Source organism: Vicia villosa, linkage group LG1, assembly GCF_029867415.1.
Source record: "Vicia villosa cultivar HV-30 ecotype Madison, WI linkage group LG1, Vvil1.0, whole genome shotgun sequence".
Classification (NCBI taxonomy): domain Eukaryota; kingdom Viridiplantae; phylum Streptophyta; class Magnoliopsida; order Fabales; family Fabaceae; genus Vicia; species Vicia villosa.
The window spans coordinates 98,576,896-98,597,220 of record NC_081180.1 but is presented as its reverse complement, the minus strand read 5'-3'; the positions used below and the strand labels follow the sequence as shown (position 1 = coordinate 98,597,220).

The following is a 20,325-nucleotide window of genomic DNA, read 5'->3' as shown; positions in this document are numbered from 1 at the left end:
GACACTTCAAAAACAACATTTAAGAGGTTGCCCTAACGTTCGTCGTCGCAATCACGAGGGTGTAACGCTTCCCTCATTATTTTTCGTAACATTCATTCAACATTTGAACTACCGTAATTGTCATACCGTCTTGACACTTCGATCGTCCGACTAGGCATGTCTCTCATTCCATCCTACTTCGTTCATCGGCACTGGATTGGTGTATTCTTCCTCACATCAGACGTCATATCTTAGCTCCGACCCTAACACTCATATCGATTATTTGTCTATGGTTCCCGTTTGTTGAAATCTTTGCAAAAAGGTCCATTTTCTTTGAACTTACGAAACAAAAGATTCAAATACAAATGGTGTAAAAACATTATGATTATTTGAACATTATTCTTTATGTATGGTCATTTTACTTGAAACGACTTTAAAAAACGTCTATCCTGCAATAAAATGTTGTCATCTGTCTCACAAAAAATGAAAAGTTTATCTCTTACTCACTCGTAGATTTAGGGTTTGTTTGTTTCAGCATTAAAAAGTGGATTTTTTTCTTTGTATTTTTTAAAATAGATTTTACAAAATGCTTTTTCAAAATATTACAAGTTTTTTTATATTCATTTTTTTAAAAATAAAACTCTAATTTTGACATCCTATAACATAAATATATATTACTGAAGACTAAAACTTTGTCAAAATCGTAATTTTTTAAAAATAATTATATTTTGAAAAAGATTTTTATATAAAAAAAAAAACTATTTGAAATAGCTTCAAAATTAAGTGATTTATTGAAATTTTGATATTCAAAAAAATTTTCAATAAAAATTAAAATACCTAAAATAATATTTTAAGAATAACTATTTAAATCGAATTTTCATTTAAAACCTTTATAAAAAGTTTCTTTATAAAAAAAGTTGTTTCACAAAATTATATAATACTATAAAATTATTTTAAAAAAAATCAAAACCAATTAACCCTAAAACATAAGTGAACTGCATCTAAATAAGTTTGACAAAATAAGTCAGGCATGTCATACATGCTTATTTTGTTTGCACTTTTTTAAAAAATGGATCAAGAGTTTAGATCCAGACACTACTATATTTCCATATCATATTCTGATTTTTCTTCTTACTTTTGAAGATGCTTACATTAATATGAATTTTATAAATTTTGAAATTTAAAAGTGCAATGCTCGTAGACATGCCCAATCCACCCTCATGCCTTATTTTGTTTTTTCTCAAAGCAAATCTAAATAGAATGAACATGTTATAATTAATTAATTCACATGTGTCACGTTTCATTCTTCGTAGATAATCTCACATGTCTAAATATATTAAGAGTAGTGTTATTTAATACGGATCAATTTGAATAAAGAATATAAAAATGTATACGTGTCACTATTTTAGAGATGAATTTTAAATTAATTTTAAGTTTAATTTCCTTCTTAATAATAAAGATCATGAAGTTGTGATTATAATGAATGATTTAGATTTATTCTTACATTTCTTATTTTTCCATTTTCTAACTAATAAACTTCTTCCATATATTAACACGAATATTTATATATACTTCAAATCACCACTTATATGATTTATTTTAAAGGACAACTTCTCTACTCATCACAAAAAGTTGGATAGTGTATCTTTCACCAATCACATTGGATCATTTAGTTTTATCTTATTTAATTAATTATTAAATAGTATACTTTTTGATTGTTTTCAAGACATTTTATATTGAATATAACTTTACCCAACTTTTTAAATTGGGTAAATAAGAATTTATTTTATTTTAAATCTAATAATCACTTTAACTAATAATTACGTGTAGGAGTATTTAGGCTATGTACAATGGTTTTATTATTCAACACTCTTCTTTTTCATTTTTTTTATACTACACATCATTTTCTCTTTCTTTCACCTAATAATTTAACCCACATTCAATTTATACTCACTACAATGATTTTGTTTAATAAAATTCAACATCATATTCCACCACCATTCACAACACACTAAAAAATTTAAACATTCAAAACAACCAATAAAATTTTACAAAGTATTTTGTGGATCCCACTCTTTCCATATTCAACATGTTGAAAACATTCAACACCAATTAATACGCCTCACTTTAAACACCCTATTCAACACCCTCATTGCAAGAATTCAACTATTGAATTTATTTTTCAACACCCCCATTATACATAACCTTATAGATATAGATAAGAGATCATCTTTAATATTTCAACTAACACTATCATATATAGGGCCCCATCGCATTATCAATGTCAGACAATAACTCTAAATAACTAATTAAAGCAGTATATAAAACCAATGGCAGACACAAGAATTTCAAGCAGTGTGAGCAAAATAATTAATTAAAGAAAAAAGCTAAAATGTGTCCTAAGGACAAGTTAATGAAATATTTATAGAAATATTTTCTTGAAATACGTGTATTCAATGTATCGAAACTTTAAATATGACTTTATTGTATTTAATTACTTTTAACTTTTTCTAATTATAGTATTCTTAAATGTGCCCTAAGGGCACATGGACACATGTTAGCATGACCCTTAATTAAATTAAGACCGAAATACTTTCGTATTAATAGTATATATTTTTAAAAAAATTATATTTTTCTCACATTTCAGAAAAAAAAATTGAAACACTAAAAAAATATAAATTGGAATATTTATTCAAAGTCTTCCAATTTTAAAAAAACCACACCAAAACACTTAGTAAAAGAATTCCGGTTGTTTTCAAGTTATTTAAAATGGATTTGAAGATGACACTTATTAAAAGTGTTCCGGTGGTTTAATTTTTTTTTTTAAATTCTAGACTTTAAACAATTTAAAAACTATTAGAATTCTTTTTCTAAATGTTTCGGTGTGGTTTTTTTAAATCGGAAGACTTTGAAAAAGTATTTCGAGGTGTTTCGAAAATTTGAATTGTGAAAAAAAAATTAAAATTTTTAAAATATATATTATTTATACGAGAATATTTCAGTCCAAATTTTTTGTGTGTAAAAATATAAATATAATTATAAGAATACAAAATAAATTTTCTAAAAAATAAGAGTGAGCCCGGGGCGTGCCCAAATTGGCTGGCCTACAAAATTGGCCTGTATAAAATATAAATACAATCATTTTAAAATAAATATTTTAATAAAAAATAATGCTAAAACACATAAATTAAAAATTTTGTTTGAAAATGTGCACCTGAATTTGAAGGGGCTTATATTGTGTTTGGCTGTAGTAATTTATTAAGTACGGCTCAATTTTCAAATCTGGAACATCTTTTCCGCACCGACTGTGATTATTAGTGGTTAGAAAAGCGGCAACAGGATGACAGGTTCTAGACGTTACAGAAGAAATGTCCAAATTTAGACATTTGCAATTTAAATTAAACTAGGGTCAATATTTCAGAACTTTCCAGAACTGAATTTGCAATAATTTAAGAGATATTATAAAAAGGTAAAAAAAAAATGCATTTACAGTGTAAAGTATTTTTATACTGTCAACCAATAAAAAGTATGCATCAGAACAAATCTTATTTTTATTTTTAAAAAACTGACATTACATGATAAATTAAATTATTTTGATTGGTTGTATGTGTAAAACAGTGCATTATCTTTAAACTCTTATAAAAGAAAAATGACAACTTTTCTACCTATTAAAATTTTTAATGTAGTTTACCTTTAATTAATCACTTACTATTATTTAATTTTATTATATTTAATTATTTATTAAATTATTTAAATTTGAAAAGTTCTCAAAATAATTTATTTTTTAGATAACTTTATTTAATTTTCTATGTTGTTCTATTTGATTATATAAATTTTTTTGGCTTAATTGTAACTTTAATCCCTCTATTTATCTTTTTTTTCGATTTCGATCCCTCCATTTTAAAAACCATGATTTTGGTCCTTTTTTAAGTTTTGTGTTGAATTTTAGTCCCCTCTTCAATTTGAGACATATTTTTAATGATGTGGCATTCAATTTGCTGACGTGGCATTTAATTTGCTGACATGGCATTCAAAAATATTAATCTAATATCATTAAATAAATTTTTAAATTATTTATTTATATATATTACTGTTTTTTATAAATTTTCAAAAATCTTAATCTAATATCATTAAATTATTTATTTATATATGTTAATGTTTTTTTATAAATTTTCAAAAAAAAAAACTAATATACTTAAAAAAAAAATTGAAATTATTTATTTTGACATATCCTGGAGTATTAAACCTTTTGATTGATTTTAGATTTAATTGTTTCTACCTTTATGTGATGGAAAATAGTTACTCAGTAGCATAACCACACTTATGTTTTTTTTTTTTTGTGAAATAATGTTGGAAGAATGGTTTAAGAAGATGACTTTTGAAAAGGAAGTGACGAAACAAAATGAAAAGTAGGAGGTTTACATGCAATAGCGGAGCAAGAAGGTGAAGAACTGAAGTTTATCTTGTGTTTTACGGATATTGAATCCTTCTAAGATTAGCAGAAGAAGAGGCGTTTTTTAAGATCTAGTTCTTCACCCACATCCGATAATCCAGCTTCCATGACTAAATCCACAGATTCTTCATCCACTTACAGTTTCATAATGTTGCATTTTAAGGACTAAACCATATATCCTAAATCCAACTTTCCTTTTCCTTTAATTTTTTTATTAGATCTACAACACATATCTCACAAACCCAGAACAGAAACAAATATTTAAATCTCCTTGTATCACAAACCCAGTTCCAAACAGAGATCTGCTTCTTGTATTACAAACCAAGAACAAACCCAGAACAGAAACACATATTTAAATCTCATTGTATCACAAACCCAATTCCAAATGCATATCTAAAGCTTCTTGTATTACAAACCCAGAACAGAAATTGATTCTTGTATTACAAACCCAGAACAGAAATTGATTGAAGGTGAAACACACATGGAAGCGATTCTATTGTTAGGGTTTGTAAGAAAACATTTTGGGGAGGCAGTTAGGGTTTGTAAGAACACGTTTTGGGGAGAAGGCAGAACATGTCTTGGGAGAAGAAGGAGAAAACGTTTTTGATGATTCTATAGTTTATAATTTTTAATAACTTAAAATTAATTTGATTAATATTTAAATGAATATTTATATTATTAATAACTAATGAAATAATGTTAATATAAAGGAAATATTATAAATTAAAAAATGAGCTGGAATAAATTAATAGTGATTTGTCAATGACACATCATCAAGTCTAGTGCCATGTAGTTAAAAATAAGTCTCAAATTGGAGGGGGACGAAAATTCAACACAAAACTTAAAAAAGGGACCAAAATCGTGATTTTTAAAATGGAGGGATCAGAACTGAAAAAAAAAAGATAAACAGTGGGACTAAAGTTGCAATTACGCCAATTTTTTTTTATGTCACATTATTCCTTTATTATTTCATTTGTAAATATTTTTTCTAGTGTGTAAAAAATTGTAATATGGTACTAGAGCTATCCCGTTATATTTTTTCTACAACATTATTATTAAAGTTTCATTGAATTGTATTTTATCAAAGATTTTTGTTCAATTTGATAATTATTTCTACCATTCTTTCTTCGACCTTAAAATTTAATATTTCTGTCAAAAAAAATCCCTCTTTGTTTTTTCAAAAATCTTTTCTTTTTGCAATACCTTATATCAAATTTCTAGAAAATAATATTAAAGAATTTATCCAATTTAATTACGGATGTTAATCGTTGGAAATCCACCAAAACTATGATGAATTTCTTCCAATTTTGATGAACAAGATTGCTATCACCACACAATAACGATGGACAATATAAAAAAAAGACAATGATTTTCTGCAGAGTTACTCTCTGCCCACAAACTGTGAAAAACTTTATTATTCAATTGCAACTGCAATTTCTGTGAATACAACTCAATCGACTTGATTACAAAAATAGGGGTTATTTCAGTCCAATCCCATTCTTTAAGCTCATATATAATCATGTCCCTGCTAATCACTACTTGCTTATTCACTGGGTCGAACAACTTGTAACCTATAGTCGAATGATATCCTACTAGGATCATTTGACTCGACTTGTCATTAAGTTTTATTCTCAACTGATCTGGCACATGCCTATGTGCTATAGATCAAAATACTTTCAGATGACTCAATCTAGGTTTAACACCAAACCAACATTCTTCTGGAGTAATTCCTTCTAACTTCTTCGTTGGACATCTATTCAAAATGTATGTTTTTGTTGACACAACTTCACCCCAAAATTCTTTAGGTAAATGCTCGTCATTCAACATACTTCTCACCATATTCATGATGGTTCAATTCTTCCTTTCTGCAATTTCATTTTTCTGTGGAGTGTAGGGTGGCACCATCTCATGCACAATCTCTTCATTTTCACACAATGCATCAAAGTCTTTCGACACATACTCTCCACCACCATAAGTTCTTAAAACTTTGAGATTTCGACCACTTTGTCTTTCGACCATAAATTTAAACTTGGCAAATACCTCAATCACTTCATTTTTCTTATTAATTAGATAAGTCCACAGTTTTTGACTGAAATCATCTACAAATGTGACAAAGTATCTTTTACCTCCCATCGAATCTACATGGATAAGACCACATACATCAGAGTATATGATTTCTAGAATAGCCTTCGACTTGCTTCCTGCATCCTTGCTGAAGCTATTCTATTGCTGCTTCGCCTGCACAAATTCCTCACATACCTCGTTTGGAATGTCAATTTCTGGAATTCCTGAAACCATATTATTTCTTTTCAAGTATCTGATGTCTTTAAAGTTGAGATGACTTAGTCGATAGTACCACATCCATTCATCTTTGCTAGCTGCAATCGCAAGGCACTTGTGTTCCATCACATCGAGTTCAATCTTGAAGGTTCTATTTTGAACATATGAGCCTTCAAGATTAACTTTCCACTTGTGTCGACGACTCTCATTATCTTGTCTTCGATCGACACTTTGTAATTCTTTTCGATCAATTGCCCAATGCTGAGAAAATTGCTCTTCATGCCTGGTATGTACAACACATTTGAGATTACTCACCTCTTGCCATCTTTCCTCATAATGAAAACGTCTCCAATACCTTCAGCTGTCAGCGTATTGTCATTTGTGAATTTCATCGTGTTCTTCATTGAGGGCTTTATGTTTACAAACCAATCTTATCTTCCAGACACATGTGATGAGCATCCTGAATCCAAGTACCATTGGTCCTTAATTTTATCTTCATCTCTGATTGTGACCATCAGCAACATTTCTTCTTCTTCTTCATGTTTTGCAAAATTTGCATCATTTTATTAATCCTTATTCTTTTCTGGATATTTGTAGGATAGTGACCATACTTCTAACAATTGAAACACTGAATGTGTCTCTTGTCAGGCTTTTGACCACCACCTTTCCTCTACCTGCAGCACCGCCTCTTTGGTTACTTTGGTATGAGGATTTTCTTTGATTCAACCAGCTTCCTTCTTGATGACTTTGACCAGTCGAATTGTTATAGCCACCTCTACCTTTATTTCCATTTAAACTTCCTTTGCCTTTCTTTTCGTTTGTTGACTGAGCCTGCAAGGCCACATCACTCTTCAAATTTCCAGTAGCTCTTTTAGCCATTTGTCATTCATGAGATTCAAGCGTCCCTTGAAGCTCTTCTTTTGTTAACTTCAACAAATCCTTTGAATCTTCTATGGCTACCCCCACGTGGTCGAACTTAGGGGCCAAAGACCTTAAGATCTTCAAAACAACAGCTCTTGTTGTTAACGCTTCTCCATATATCTTGATTTGATTCACTAGTTTCGTACCTAGTGAAGAAATCAGTTATGCTTTCGCTATCTTCCATCTGAAGTAATTCATACATTATTTTATGAGTCTATAACCTCCCCTCTTTCACCTTCTCTGTGCCTCCAAAAGACTTTTCAAAATTCTCTGAAGCTTCTTTTGCAGATTCGGAATCACTAACCTTTTTGAAGTTGTGTAGTCTCAAACATTAATGAATTATAAAGAGTGCTTTATAACTCTTCTTCTTCGATTCTTCATATTCTTTATTTTCTTCTTCTGAAGCGTCTTCTTCAAGCTCTTTTACTCTATCCTTCATAAGATCCCAAAGACCTTGACACCTGAATAAAACCTTCATCTGTTAGCACCAATTCTCATAGTTATCTACTTTCAGAATTGGTAGACTTGCTGGATAATTTCATTCCCATAATTCACCACCATCGTGATTTTCTTCTTCTTCCCTTTATCAATAAACTGGAGCTCTTGATATCATATGTTGGAAATCCACCAAAATCTATGATGAATTTCTACCAATCTTAATGAACAGGATTGATACCACCACACAATAACGATGATCAATATAAAAAAAAAGACAATGATTTTCTGCAAAGTTTCTCTCTGCCCATAAACTGTGAAAAACTTTATTATTCACTTGCAACTACAATTTCTATGAATACAACTCAATTGACTTGATTACAAAAATAGGGGTTATTTATAGATTTATGTTAGCTTACTCTCTAAGCCAAAAGCCCAAAATACCTATTTTGGAATTAAATCAAATCTAATCTATTTTAGACCTAAATCAAATCTATCTAATTTAGTAAATCAAATATGTGTGTAACAAATTGTTTTCACACTTCTAAGTCAAATCAAATCAAATCTTTTCGACACAAGAAATTATAATTTAACATTAATGAGCGTGAGTTGACTTCCAAACTCGCAGACTCAAATCAAATCAACTCATAAATTATTCAAACTTAATTATTTATAAGTATATTAAATCTAACGGCAACAATTTATATAGTTTTGGTTCGAATATCGATTTTGAGTTTTTTAATCTGTGGATCCATTGACCCATCTCATAGAAGATCATTAGTGATTTTTTATTGTTTATTATAATTTTAAATAAAAATATAAAATTAATATTCACTAATAATTACAATTTTACCAAAAAAATTTATAAACCACTCAAATTAATATATCACTGAAATTACAATTTGTGAAATTTTCTATTATTATAAGTGTTAATCATGTGGATGATTTTTACTAGACATTATATGATGTGTTTCATCCTATTAAAATGTTAAAAATAAGTGTAATTGTTTTAAATTGTGTTATAACTTTTTTATAAGTGAAAAAGACTATTAAAAAAAAAATTTTTACTCGAAACACAACGTGCAAACCAAACTCATAAATAAACAAATCAGTTTGATCTTTTATCGTAAAATTGTGGATTGAACGATAAACTTAACCCGTTAAAATTTTAATAGATTAAATAACAAATTATTCTAAAGTCAGTTCAACTCAAATCATTTAAACTCTTACTTACTACAATAGAGGTGGTATTTAAAATTGTCTTGGTATAGTCCTTTCGAAGTAAACTTTATAAGAAAGACAAGACATATAAATGAAGTTACATTACACATCTCACTTTAATTACACTACAATAAAAAAAATCTAAATGCTTCACAACTATAGTTCCTTCATACCTCTAATCAAGCAATTTCTTAATCGAACAAAATAAATAAATGCGTAGAATAAGAATCACTTTTTTCAATTGACTTTCGATTAAATGATTCTAACTCAAACTTTCTTAAACTTATTACAAAGACATCAATTTACATATGATCTAACTTGGATCAAATATGTCTAGGTGGCAAATTCATTTGTTAATAATTATTTTTCATGCAGGGAAAAAGGTGGGGTAAAACCTACAAACACTGACGTTATAGTAAATGATTTAATAAGGATTGAAAGAATATTTTTAGGTTTTAGATATTGTGTACCTTTATTATAAGATTTTACCTTCTTTCTAGGAAGACTCTGGAGTTTTTGGGGGTCTAGAATCTTCTTCATATATGAAGGTGTCATAATATTACTCATTATGTCATCTAACGAATTTTATTTAATCATACATAATGAAAGGGTGTATCTTTAGGGCATAATCGTCTTGTGCCCTTTCCTTCTTTAACAGCCTATCATCGTTACTCTTTATCTCATCCTTCATTGTGGTTAGCATTTGAACGTTACTTTAATGAGTTGATGTTCTCTTGGCCTTAGTCTAGACATGAATAGTTCCCCCTTAAGCCTGGTCCAGCAAAGCCAAGATGTGGCTTGTGAAATAATTTTAAGAAGGTGCCAATTGGATGACAGTATTATTGGATATTTCATCCATCATTGGCATGTCTCATCATTTGGACTCATGATATTCTTACCCCCTCTTTGGTAGGAAAGGGTGAGGTTTCTTGAAATTTGTTTCTTTGGCCCCTTATCACGTGTCAATTTGTAGTTTTTAGTGTGATGGTTTATTCTTCACTTACTGGTTAATGCTCAACCCTTAACTTTTCATTCTTCTATATTGTGGGGATTTTCTTTCTATATCCTATCTCTAATTAACATGCACATATAAAAAATGAATATGTTATTTTTTTATCATTTCTTCCCTTCGAACTCTCCTTGTCGTTTCATGCTCTTACTATTAGTGTGTTTACTCTACATTGAAGTGTTCTCACCTTTTTCAACAATCTCGACATTATATATTGATAAGTTTTTATCATTTGTTGTTCATTTTATTTATGGGGGTATGGTAGATGTAGTATGATAATGGCTTTAGGTTAGTGTGGATGTTGTATCTAGCATCATAATCTCTTTTGTGCAAACATGAATCATGAGCAAACATGTTTCCTCACGTCTCATTATTCTTTGTGTGTGATTAGGTACAATAGTTCATGACATAAAGTACCATTTTAAATTCATAACTGATGAGCATAAGCACAATTCGTATTTCTTCACTATTTTTTTTCTTCATTTTTTTGCAGAACTGGAGAAGTATAAAGTAGTTATTGAAGCAATAGATCCTCTCATATATATGACAGTGTCAAGAAATATCACATTCAAAATATTAAATACAGGTACTAATGCATATAATATTGCGTAAATGACATAAGTACATGACAAACACATAGTTTACAACAATGTTCACACAAATATAACATGTCCAACATAGAAGATCTAAGAAAAAATGCATACCAGAAACAACATATAATGATATTCTTCATGCTCCTCAAACCATTTTTTTCTTTCCTTTGTCCAAAACCTAATCATCTGAAAAGGCTCAACAACGGGGGGTGAGATAATACTATCTCAATGGAGCCTTACTAAACCATAAGTCCTCTCGGCCAAAGGATTTCTAGAACTATTCAATTTCTACTAGATTCTAATACTTGTATGACATAATAAAACCAAAGGGTTCAAGGCGTGATTAACCTCATACCATGTAGAAATGTCGATACATTCTCTCTTACATACCATGTACGCTTTAGGAGACGACTAGCTTCGCATAACGTCAACTACCTTCTAGAACTTCTCATATCAAGCTAATTTTTATGGTCTTTGTGACTTAATACTAGTCCTTTCCATCAAGTCATGTTTTATGGTGCGATCTACCATCTTGCTCGAATTTCCGTCTCTGATTACAAGCGACATTTCAGGCACAGGCATAAAGTCTCAACATTCCTCACGTTTATTTCAATTGATCCCTTTAGGAACCAATATCATTGTATGTTCACTATCTCAATATATGCCTAAGTATCCCGAGATCCATTATTAGTTTTCCTTGATTCATAACCTAGTTTACCTACGATGTTTATGTTGCCTCATAAATAATTATTCATTCAAAAACAAAAAACATGCATAAAAGTACAATATCACTTTATCATAGTATAGATATTTGATTTAGCTTTCCAACATAACTGACTGAGTCTCAATCGAAGTTACGAAAATAAAAACACGTCTATTATGGACTAAACCTATTTCTAGCCATAAATTTTTATGAGTGGGCCGTAAAACTCGCTTACGATCGCGTAAGGAAGCCCGTAAGCATTGGATACGACCATAAAAGGCCTAAGCACCACCAAAACATGCATTTTCTCATAGTTTTCCAGCGAACAAGTCACTCTGACATTTCTAGAATCATGTACGGACATAATAAGCACATATTTGACAAGATATACAGCAAATCACACAATGCAATCACAAAATCAAGTAAGAACAAGAGTAACTTCAAGGATCAAATCCCTACCTCTGTAAAATCTTAAACCCCAATAATTGTTTTTACTTTATAATATAATAAACATGGAGGAACGAAAAATTATAAATCAAGGGTATCACATTCACATGAATAACATAGAACTTTTCATTAATGAGTGCTTAATCCAACTTAATATCAAACGTAGAAAATCTCAAAATAATAATCCCGACCCAGATGTCACAATATCAAAGCTTTATTCTAATTTAAATCAACTAGCTAACTTAATAGTTCAGAAAAACATAAACATAAGGTAAACAAATAAAATGGTCTTCTACACCATCTTCCATAAGATACCCAAGCAACTACTCCTCAGTCTCAACCTGAGAATACTCTGCATATAGGTTCACATTGAGAAACATAGAAATAAAGGGGTGAGAATACATTCTACAAAATAACATGGTATAATATAGCAAATGGTAGTATAAACATAAGTTACACAATGCTCACGGCGTCATATGAAATCACTTAACATTTCACAACATACATATAAACTCACTTAACATTTCATAACATACAAGTAAATTCACTTAATATTTCACAACATACATATAATGCTTACGAGATGCACTTTGCCTCTACTCCAATTCATGTGGTACCATCGATTGACCTAGAGCTTATTTTCCTGAGCCATAATAGTTTAGGAGAGTAGATGAGGAACATCCAACACTACAACACTCAACTAGACGTTCGTAGACATGCAATGTCTAGAAGTAAATGTAATCCATGTGTGCACTATAACACCCTTCGCTAAACTATACTTCTAAGAGTACATGTGAGCTACATTGTAATACACACCATTGCTAGACGATATCTACTCCGATTCATATATGATGCATGATGATTCAAACAAATACAATTTCTATTCAAACCTCCAAACCATATTTAACACATTGGTTCTTATCAAGCCTTCAACATAATTGCCACATTAGGGCTTCACTATTTCTCTACCAACACGGGACTTACATCCCGAGGTTAGTGACACAATCACTCATAGTTCACAATTTCATCTCATCAAAACTTTAGACTCATACCCTGAAATATTTACAAGGTTTTGTGTCTCTTTCTTTTTAGATTGTCTTTCCTCGTTACTCTTAACCTCATCATTCATGGTGATTAACATTGGGAATGGATTACCTTTAATATGGGTTAATAATTAATGGGTTGATGCTCTCTTTGGCCTCGGTCTAAGTAGGAACAATATCCTAATCTCTATCTAACTTTTTAAGCTCTTGAGCGTGCGCACACTTCAAATGCTTAAACATAACTCACGAGTAAACACAAAGGATTGTAACAACTTTAACTTTGTGTCACCATAAAAGTTAGTTAACCTCAAAGTTTGGTAAGATATAAATAGATTAACTACTTAAACAATGTCTCGTTTGCCTTCACTTACATGTATCTTTATATAAATAGAGAGCATATTTAACTAAGATAAATCATATTATTCTCACTTAGCCTAAAACATTCTCTTATTAGGATATACATAAGTAAAATTACACGGTACTTCTATACATACTTATGATAAATCATAATCAATCTTTTGATTAAACAATTAACACAATTATAGTCTGTTAAGAATCAAGTGTAAGGAAGAAGTCCCACATTATTAGAAAAGGGAAGATTGAACAGTTTATAAGTGAGAGAACTCACACACCTATCACCTAAAGGTTTTTGGTGAATATGTAGTGTGTCTCTCATAAAGGTGTGTTCCAAGTGTAAAATGCTCTCTCGTGTTGATCTCTGAATTGCCTCCAACTCCAACAGTGGTATCATGAGTCTTTGGTTTCGAGTGAAAGATCTGACTTACTTGTATCGAAAGTACTTCTCACAAGCGGTGGATAAGAGGTGTCCTCTGTTAATGGCGGATATTGATTAGAAAATGGGATCTCCGAATTGCCTCCAACTCCAACAGTGGTATCATGAGTCTTTGGTTTCGAGTGAAAGATTTGGCTTACTTGTATCGAAATTACTCCTCACAAGCGGTGGATAAGAGGTGTCCTGTGTTAATGGCGGTACATTGATTAGGAAAGGGGATCTCCGAATTGCCTCCAACTCCAACAATGGTATCATGAGTCTTTGGTTTCGAGTGAAAGAATCGGCTTACTCGTATCGAAAGTACTCCCCACATGTGATGGATAAGAGGTGTCCTATGTTAATGACGGTACATTGATTAGAAAAGGGAAGATTGAACACTTTATAAGCGAGAGAACCCACACATCTATCACTTCAAAGTTTTAGAATACTCTCTCGTATTGACCCTCGAATTATCTCCAAGATAGTCTAGTATAACCGTAACCTATGATTAATCCTAAATATTCCTAACATATCTCTACTATTCTCAATATCTAAATTCTAGGGAAATTTAATACATACCGCAAGAGAGGTCAATATACCAAGAAACTAGATTTACTAGCCTAAAAACAATATTTTGGACAAAATTGAACGAAACTAGATTTACTAGCCTAAAAACAATATTTTAGATAAAAATGAACTAAATGAATTGATTTAGAGGAACCTTGAATTGACTCACAAAGATGGATAGGGGTCCAAAATCGCTTGAATCGATTCAAATATTCATATGAATTGCTTCATGCTTGCATTTTTCAAGATTTCTGCAAATTCAACAATCTAAACCAACCCCAAAATCTCAACCTAAACTTATTCATTCCACTATGGGTCATACCAAACACCTAATGTTATCTATTTACAAACCACTCATAAAATTCATTAGCTAATTATGGTCATCAACATACAAATATTTATAACGCAAAATCAACACTACAATTATCAAATATGATTTCAAAAAAAACAAACCGGATATGACCTCAAATAAAATTTCAGAGATATCTATGCGTTGAATCTAACTCTTAATCAGCCTCTACCTCAATATTCATGATGAAATCTAAATCCCAATCCCCAATATTCCATATTTAAAGAACCTAAGATGAAGAAATTGACTACAATGTAATTTTTATTTGGAATGGTAAAGAAATGTACAACTCACAAATGCACACAACGTAATTTTTATTTTGAATGGATTAACATTTAACAGATAAACAAAAGATGTCAATTGAGCAGATTACACTATAGGCACATTGCCTCACTCCTGAATCTCAACAGCCTCAAAACCTGTATGAATCGAAGCCTTCACAGCATCCAACACTAGCTGTGTTTTCCTACTAATCACACCCCACTTCTTCTCAGGTTTCGCGTTTCTATACTTAATCTCACCAACCAAACGAGCAAACTCCTTAACCAAAAGAGCCTCCTGAGGAAGATCAGTTTTAACAGTACACTTACTAGGCTGTCTAGCCCAACAAGTAACAAGATCATCAAAGCTACTCTCAGTACCAACATAATAAGAAGCTTCTTTCTCTTCATAAGGAATAATAAAATCATGAACATGAAGAGTTCCTTTCGTTCCCATAGCTGTTATATCCATTGTCAAATTCGCCAAGAAAGAACAATGAAATGTTGCTACTCTTCCATCTTCCCAATATAGGGATGCACCACAATCCAATATAACTCCATCTTTGTTAAGAACCGGTTTGTGTGAAGCAATAACTGTTTTCGGTAATTCGTAGTTGGAAGCTATTAGGATTGCGCGAATGCAATACCAACCAGCATCACCTAGAGAACCATGTGCATCAAGATCAGACTTCACACGAATGTTTTTCTGTAGATATTCAGAATCTGCAGCAAATGTAAAACAGGCGCGAATCTGTACAAACCAAAAGTCACAGCTAGTATAATCAATAAACAAACAATCTATAATAAATATGAATCAATCAGACATTACCGATTTGAGGTTGCCGAAACGGTTTGCATCGTTGAGGAAGTTGGCCATTGAAGCAGTTCTGGGGTTATGAACCCACATAGTATTATCCATGAACTGCACGCCGTTAGATTCACAGGCTTCTGCAATTTGATCGAACTCAGCAACGTCCAGAGCGACGGGCTTCTCGAGGAGCAAATGCTTCTTGTTCTGGGCGGCGAGAACAGCCCAGCGAAGGTGGAGGCTTGTGGGAAGAGGCATGTATACAGCGTCGACATCTGGATCCTGTAGTAGAGCTTCGTAGTTGCCGTAAATTTTGGCAGTTAGAGGGTAGCCGTTGGCGGCGGCGAAAGCGGAGGCTTTGTCGTGTGAGCGGCTGGCGACGGCGCAGATGGTGGCGTTGGGGGCTAGATTTATGGCGCGGGAAACCTTTCGGGCTATGTCGGCGCATCCGACTACTCCGATTTGGATTAGAGCTTCCGACATTTTGGTCAATGTGATGAGTGAACGAGTGACTGAGGAGTAGAGCAAGTTGTTACTTGTCAGTGATGTAAGCTATCACCGTTCATCATTGTTCTATATATCACCTTTTGTTTTTCTTTTTACTATTGGATAAGTATAAAATTTAAGGTTATTTATGATAGTACTCCCTAAAATTCAAGCAAATTTTGATTTTCTTCTTTGAGATAAAAGAGAAATGCGATATTACTCCTACGCTACAATTTTCGATTTCATTATATTTATATACTGATGACATAGATATGATATGGAGGTATAATTGGTTGAATATTGTCATGTGATTCAGAATTGCCATGTAAGCAGCCGATAAGCTACTGCAATCTGGCAATAATTGCAAATACCAAAAGAGGGAAAAAAAACTACGTAGGATTTTTTATTTTAATAAGCAACTACGTAGGATTGAACAATATGTTGGTCTGGGTAAAATTGGGTCCAAACAAAGATTCAACTCAAACCGTGGTGTCATTTGATAAGTCCAATTTTGACCGCTGAAATTTTAGTTCTCAATGAATTAAATTGATTTGATAAATAAATTGAACGAATTTGATGGCTTCAATATTTATTGAATTAAATCTAGAAAAACAATTTATTTTTTTATCAAATTCACAAACATTCATATTTCTAATTTTGAAAAAAAATCAAAAATTTTAGAATAGTCTACTAAAATAAGTACATTTAGATATGAATCTGAATACGTTAGTGCTCATCACGTCTCATACCCGGACAATATATAATTATATATTTTATTTATATTATGAGAATTTCTTCACCCACCTCCCAACCTTCTTGGCCACCTCCGGTGAATTTACCACAATACCCCTTGTTTCGGAAGTTCATTTTCGAAACTGTACTTTTTTTCTTGAAAAAAGTGTTTTCGGAAATGAACTTCCGAAAACGTGTTTTTTTAATATAAAATATTGATTTCGGAGATGCATCTCCGAAATAAAGTGACTTTTTCAGAAAATGTGGTGTTTCGGAAGTTCATCTCCGAACGCACCCCTCCTGGGGAATTCGGAAATGAACTTCCGAAAATATGTCTGGACAGAATAAAACGAAAAACAACAACAATTCGCTTTATTTAATCGGGTGAAGATTACAACGATAATATTACATAAAATTAAAGTTACATATTGTTCAACACGGGTAAGTGGGGATGAGAGAGTGGTGGGGAGAAAAAAAGACTTCCAACGAAAATTAAAGTTACAATTCGCTTTATTTAATCGGGTGAAGATTACAACGATAATATTATCATCTTAGTTTTTGGAAGTGGTAACCCGGGCCGGAACATATGACGGAGGAGGTGGATGTCCGGAGGAAGAAGAACCGGAGGTACGTCCACCGCGACACAAAGGAGCCAATCAATGTAAGCTATAGTTTATCATTATCATCAGGGGACGTCATTACAAAAAATTGGGAAAAAAATCTTATTATTTTTAATCTTGATTTTTTAGAAATGACGTCCCCAGATGATAATGATAAACTATAGCTTACATTGATTGGCTCATTTGTCTCGCGGTGGACGTACCTCCGGTTCTTCTTCCTCCGGACATCCACCTCCTCCGTCATATGTTCCAGCCCCGGTTACCACTTCCAAAAACTAAGATGATAAATCCAATACAAAAACATTATTCGATACAATCCGAAATCAGAACAAAACAAGACACGTCAAACAAGACAAAAGCATGTTATTCTGCCCGACGAGCGTTACAAAATACACATCAAACAAAATAAAAACACGTTATTCTTCCCGACGAGCGAACTCCTCCGAATGAAGATAATTATACCAATCCTCATCCCACGCAGTATCAGAACCATCAGCGTTGATCACGCCTGAAGGCTGCGAAGCAGAACCAGTCAAAAGCTTCTTCTTCTCCTTCTTCTCCTTCACCTCTTTCACCTCCTTCACCTCCTTCACCTCTTTCACCTCTTTCACCTCCTTCTTTGAAGAACCCTTTCTTCCCTTAGCGTCAGTCCTGCGTGCTGGTTGGTTGCCTGACATGTTCCTGTAAACAATTGAAATTGATTAATATGAGAGACAAAATAAAAAACAAAAAAATTTGAACTTCTGATACATTTCGGAAGTTCATTTCCGAAAACTGGGATGGAGGTGTTTTCGGAAATGAACTTCCGAAACACCCCTGCGATGGGATTTTCTGCAACTTCCATGGCAGACCCCTAAACCAAACTTCAAAACAAATCAAAATGCTTCTAAACAACCTAAATACTACTAACAACCTAACCATATATCATTTATACAATTAAAACCCTAAATAACATGCATTTGAATAATAGATCTAAAAATTTCAAAACTTACAAAGTGTTAGGATTGAGGGCTTTTGAATGTTGTTTAGCAGTGTGATTGGAGCCTTGATGGAGCTTTGGAATTCTGTTTGCACAAATTTTCGCCTTTGCCACTTTTTGTTTTAATTTAGGGTAAATGATTGGGGGAGGGGGAGTGTTTTGATAAATCTGCAGAAATTGCAGTATTTCGGAAGTGAACTTCCGAAATAATTGTTTCGGAAATGAACTTCCGAAGTAAGTCAATTTTTTTAAAAAAACACGCTTTCGGAAATGAACTTCCGAAGCAGGGGTAGTTTTGGTTTTTCGCAGGAGGTGACCACCCATAGGGAGGTGGGTAAAGAAATTTTCTATATTATTTGTTCTTGCATAAAAACTAGGTTCAGATCAGACTTCCTCAAGGTAACTGAGGGAGCCACTGATGAGAGGTTGTTTCGTGATAACTATGGAGATTTGGAGGTAGTATTCTAAATACTTTTCCAAGATGAATGTCTTGCTTAACCCTCTTGCGGGTGCCCTTATTTATAGCTCACTTTAGCCTTCAGGACCTCTTTAATGAAGTGACTCTTAGCCTTCCGTCGTTACAAACGTTGGCCTCATCATTAACTCGAGGTTCATAAATGGCGTATTCAATCATCAGTTACGGCCGATCTATGCGTAACAGCCAGACCTTACGCCCGGGTTATAGTATGACCCTTCATGTGCTGCTAGTACGCGTCCCAAGCTGGTACTCGGCAATATACCCTTGCCGGCTTGAGTAACCGTCCCAGACCATGGACAGTGTTCCGATGAGCTATGTCATGTACTCTCTAGTCGTACCCGTTCTCAGGACGCAGCCTAGGAATCCCGAGCCCGAAACATTATTATATAAAATGTATGTCTATTATTATTACATTGTTATGCATTTTAATATAAAGGTTCTTTTATTTTACTATTTAACAATAAAACATTTGAGTTTTTTTAATGTTGTTAAAATGATATGATATTATATATATGATCTATTTATTTTATTAGAACTATATAAGTAACATATACGAGTATGGGTATTTAGATACTCATAGGATAAGCGTACGTGTGCAAAAATTAGTGTACGTGTGGATATGAGCTCAGAAACGAGGATGTTTTTCAACTTGATATGTTTGTTAATCTTGGTTGATGATGGTTCTCCGCCACATCCTCTTTGAAATAATAAGTTTAGTTAAAGCATAACAAAGTTGATTCACATTCAATTACAATGTTTCTAATCTTCATAGTTATTAAGAGGTACCATTGTTTCTTTTAGAAAAGGGCGTTAAATAAGTGCAACGCTTATTAGTTCAAACTTACCTTTACAATGTTCCATTCATCCCAAAAATAGTTTCATCAAGATTTTCCTTAATCTCAAAAAAGAAAATTGTATTATTTAAAGATAAAAATTGAAGTGAGACCTATGTGTTTCACTATAGAGAATAATAAACCTTAACTACATTGGCATCAAGTACATGGGAAGGTGTTGGATGACACATAGAAACATGGTTTTCTTGAACATTATGACAAAATTATAATAGATGAACCTTAGATTCATCCCATCTACCAAGTAATTTGTTGATTGTTTCTTCCTCTTGGTTGATGGACACTAAATATAAAATATGCTATTTAGGTCGACAATTAATTTTAAATGTCATTATCTTA

General features: G+C 32.2%; 1 protein-coding gene across 1 annotated transcript; it reads right to left on the bottom strand.

Annotated features, from left to right (window-relative positions):
- Positions 1-14,920: 14,920 nt before the first annotated feature.
- Positions 14,921-16,520, bottom strand: LOC131613255 (uncharacterized oxidoreductase At4g09670-like). The gene is made up of 2 exons (XM_058884943.1): positions 15,862-16,520; positions 14,921-15,783 (listed from the first exon to the last, which is right to left on the bottom strand). Exons 1-2 carry the CDS (start codon positions 16,321-16,323, stop codon positions 15,163-15,165), a joined length of 1,083 nt encoding a protein of 360 aa, XP_058740926.1. The 5' UTR covers positions 16,324-16,520; the 3' UTR covers positions 14,921-15,162.
- Positions 16,521-20,325: the final 3,805 nt, after the last annotated feature.

Excerpts from the sequence above, each read along its gene's own strand:
- LOC131613255 (XM_058884943.1), bottom strand. The coding sequence starts at position 16,323 with ATGTCGGAAGCTCTAATCCAAATCGGAGTAGTCGGATGCGCCGACATA. Across the intron at positions 15,784-15,861 it reads GTTTCGGCAACCTCAAATCG|ATTCGCGCCTGTTTTACATT; the intron begins GTAATGTCTGAT and ends TGGTTTGTACAG.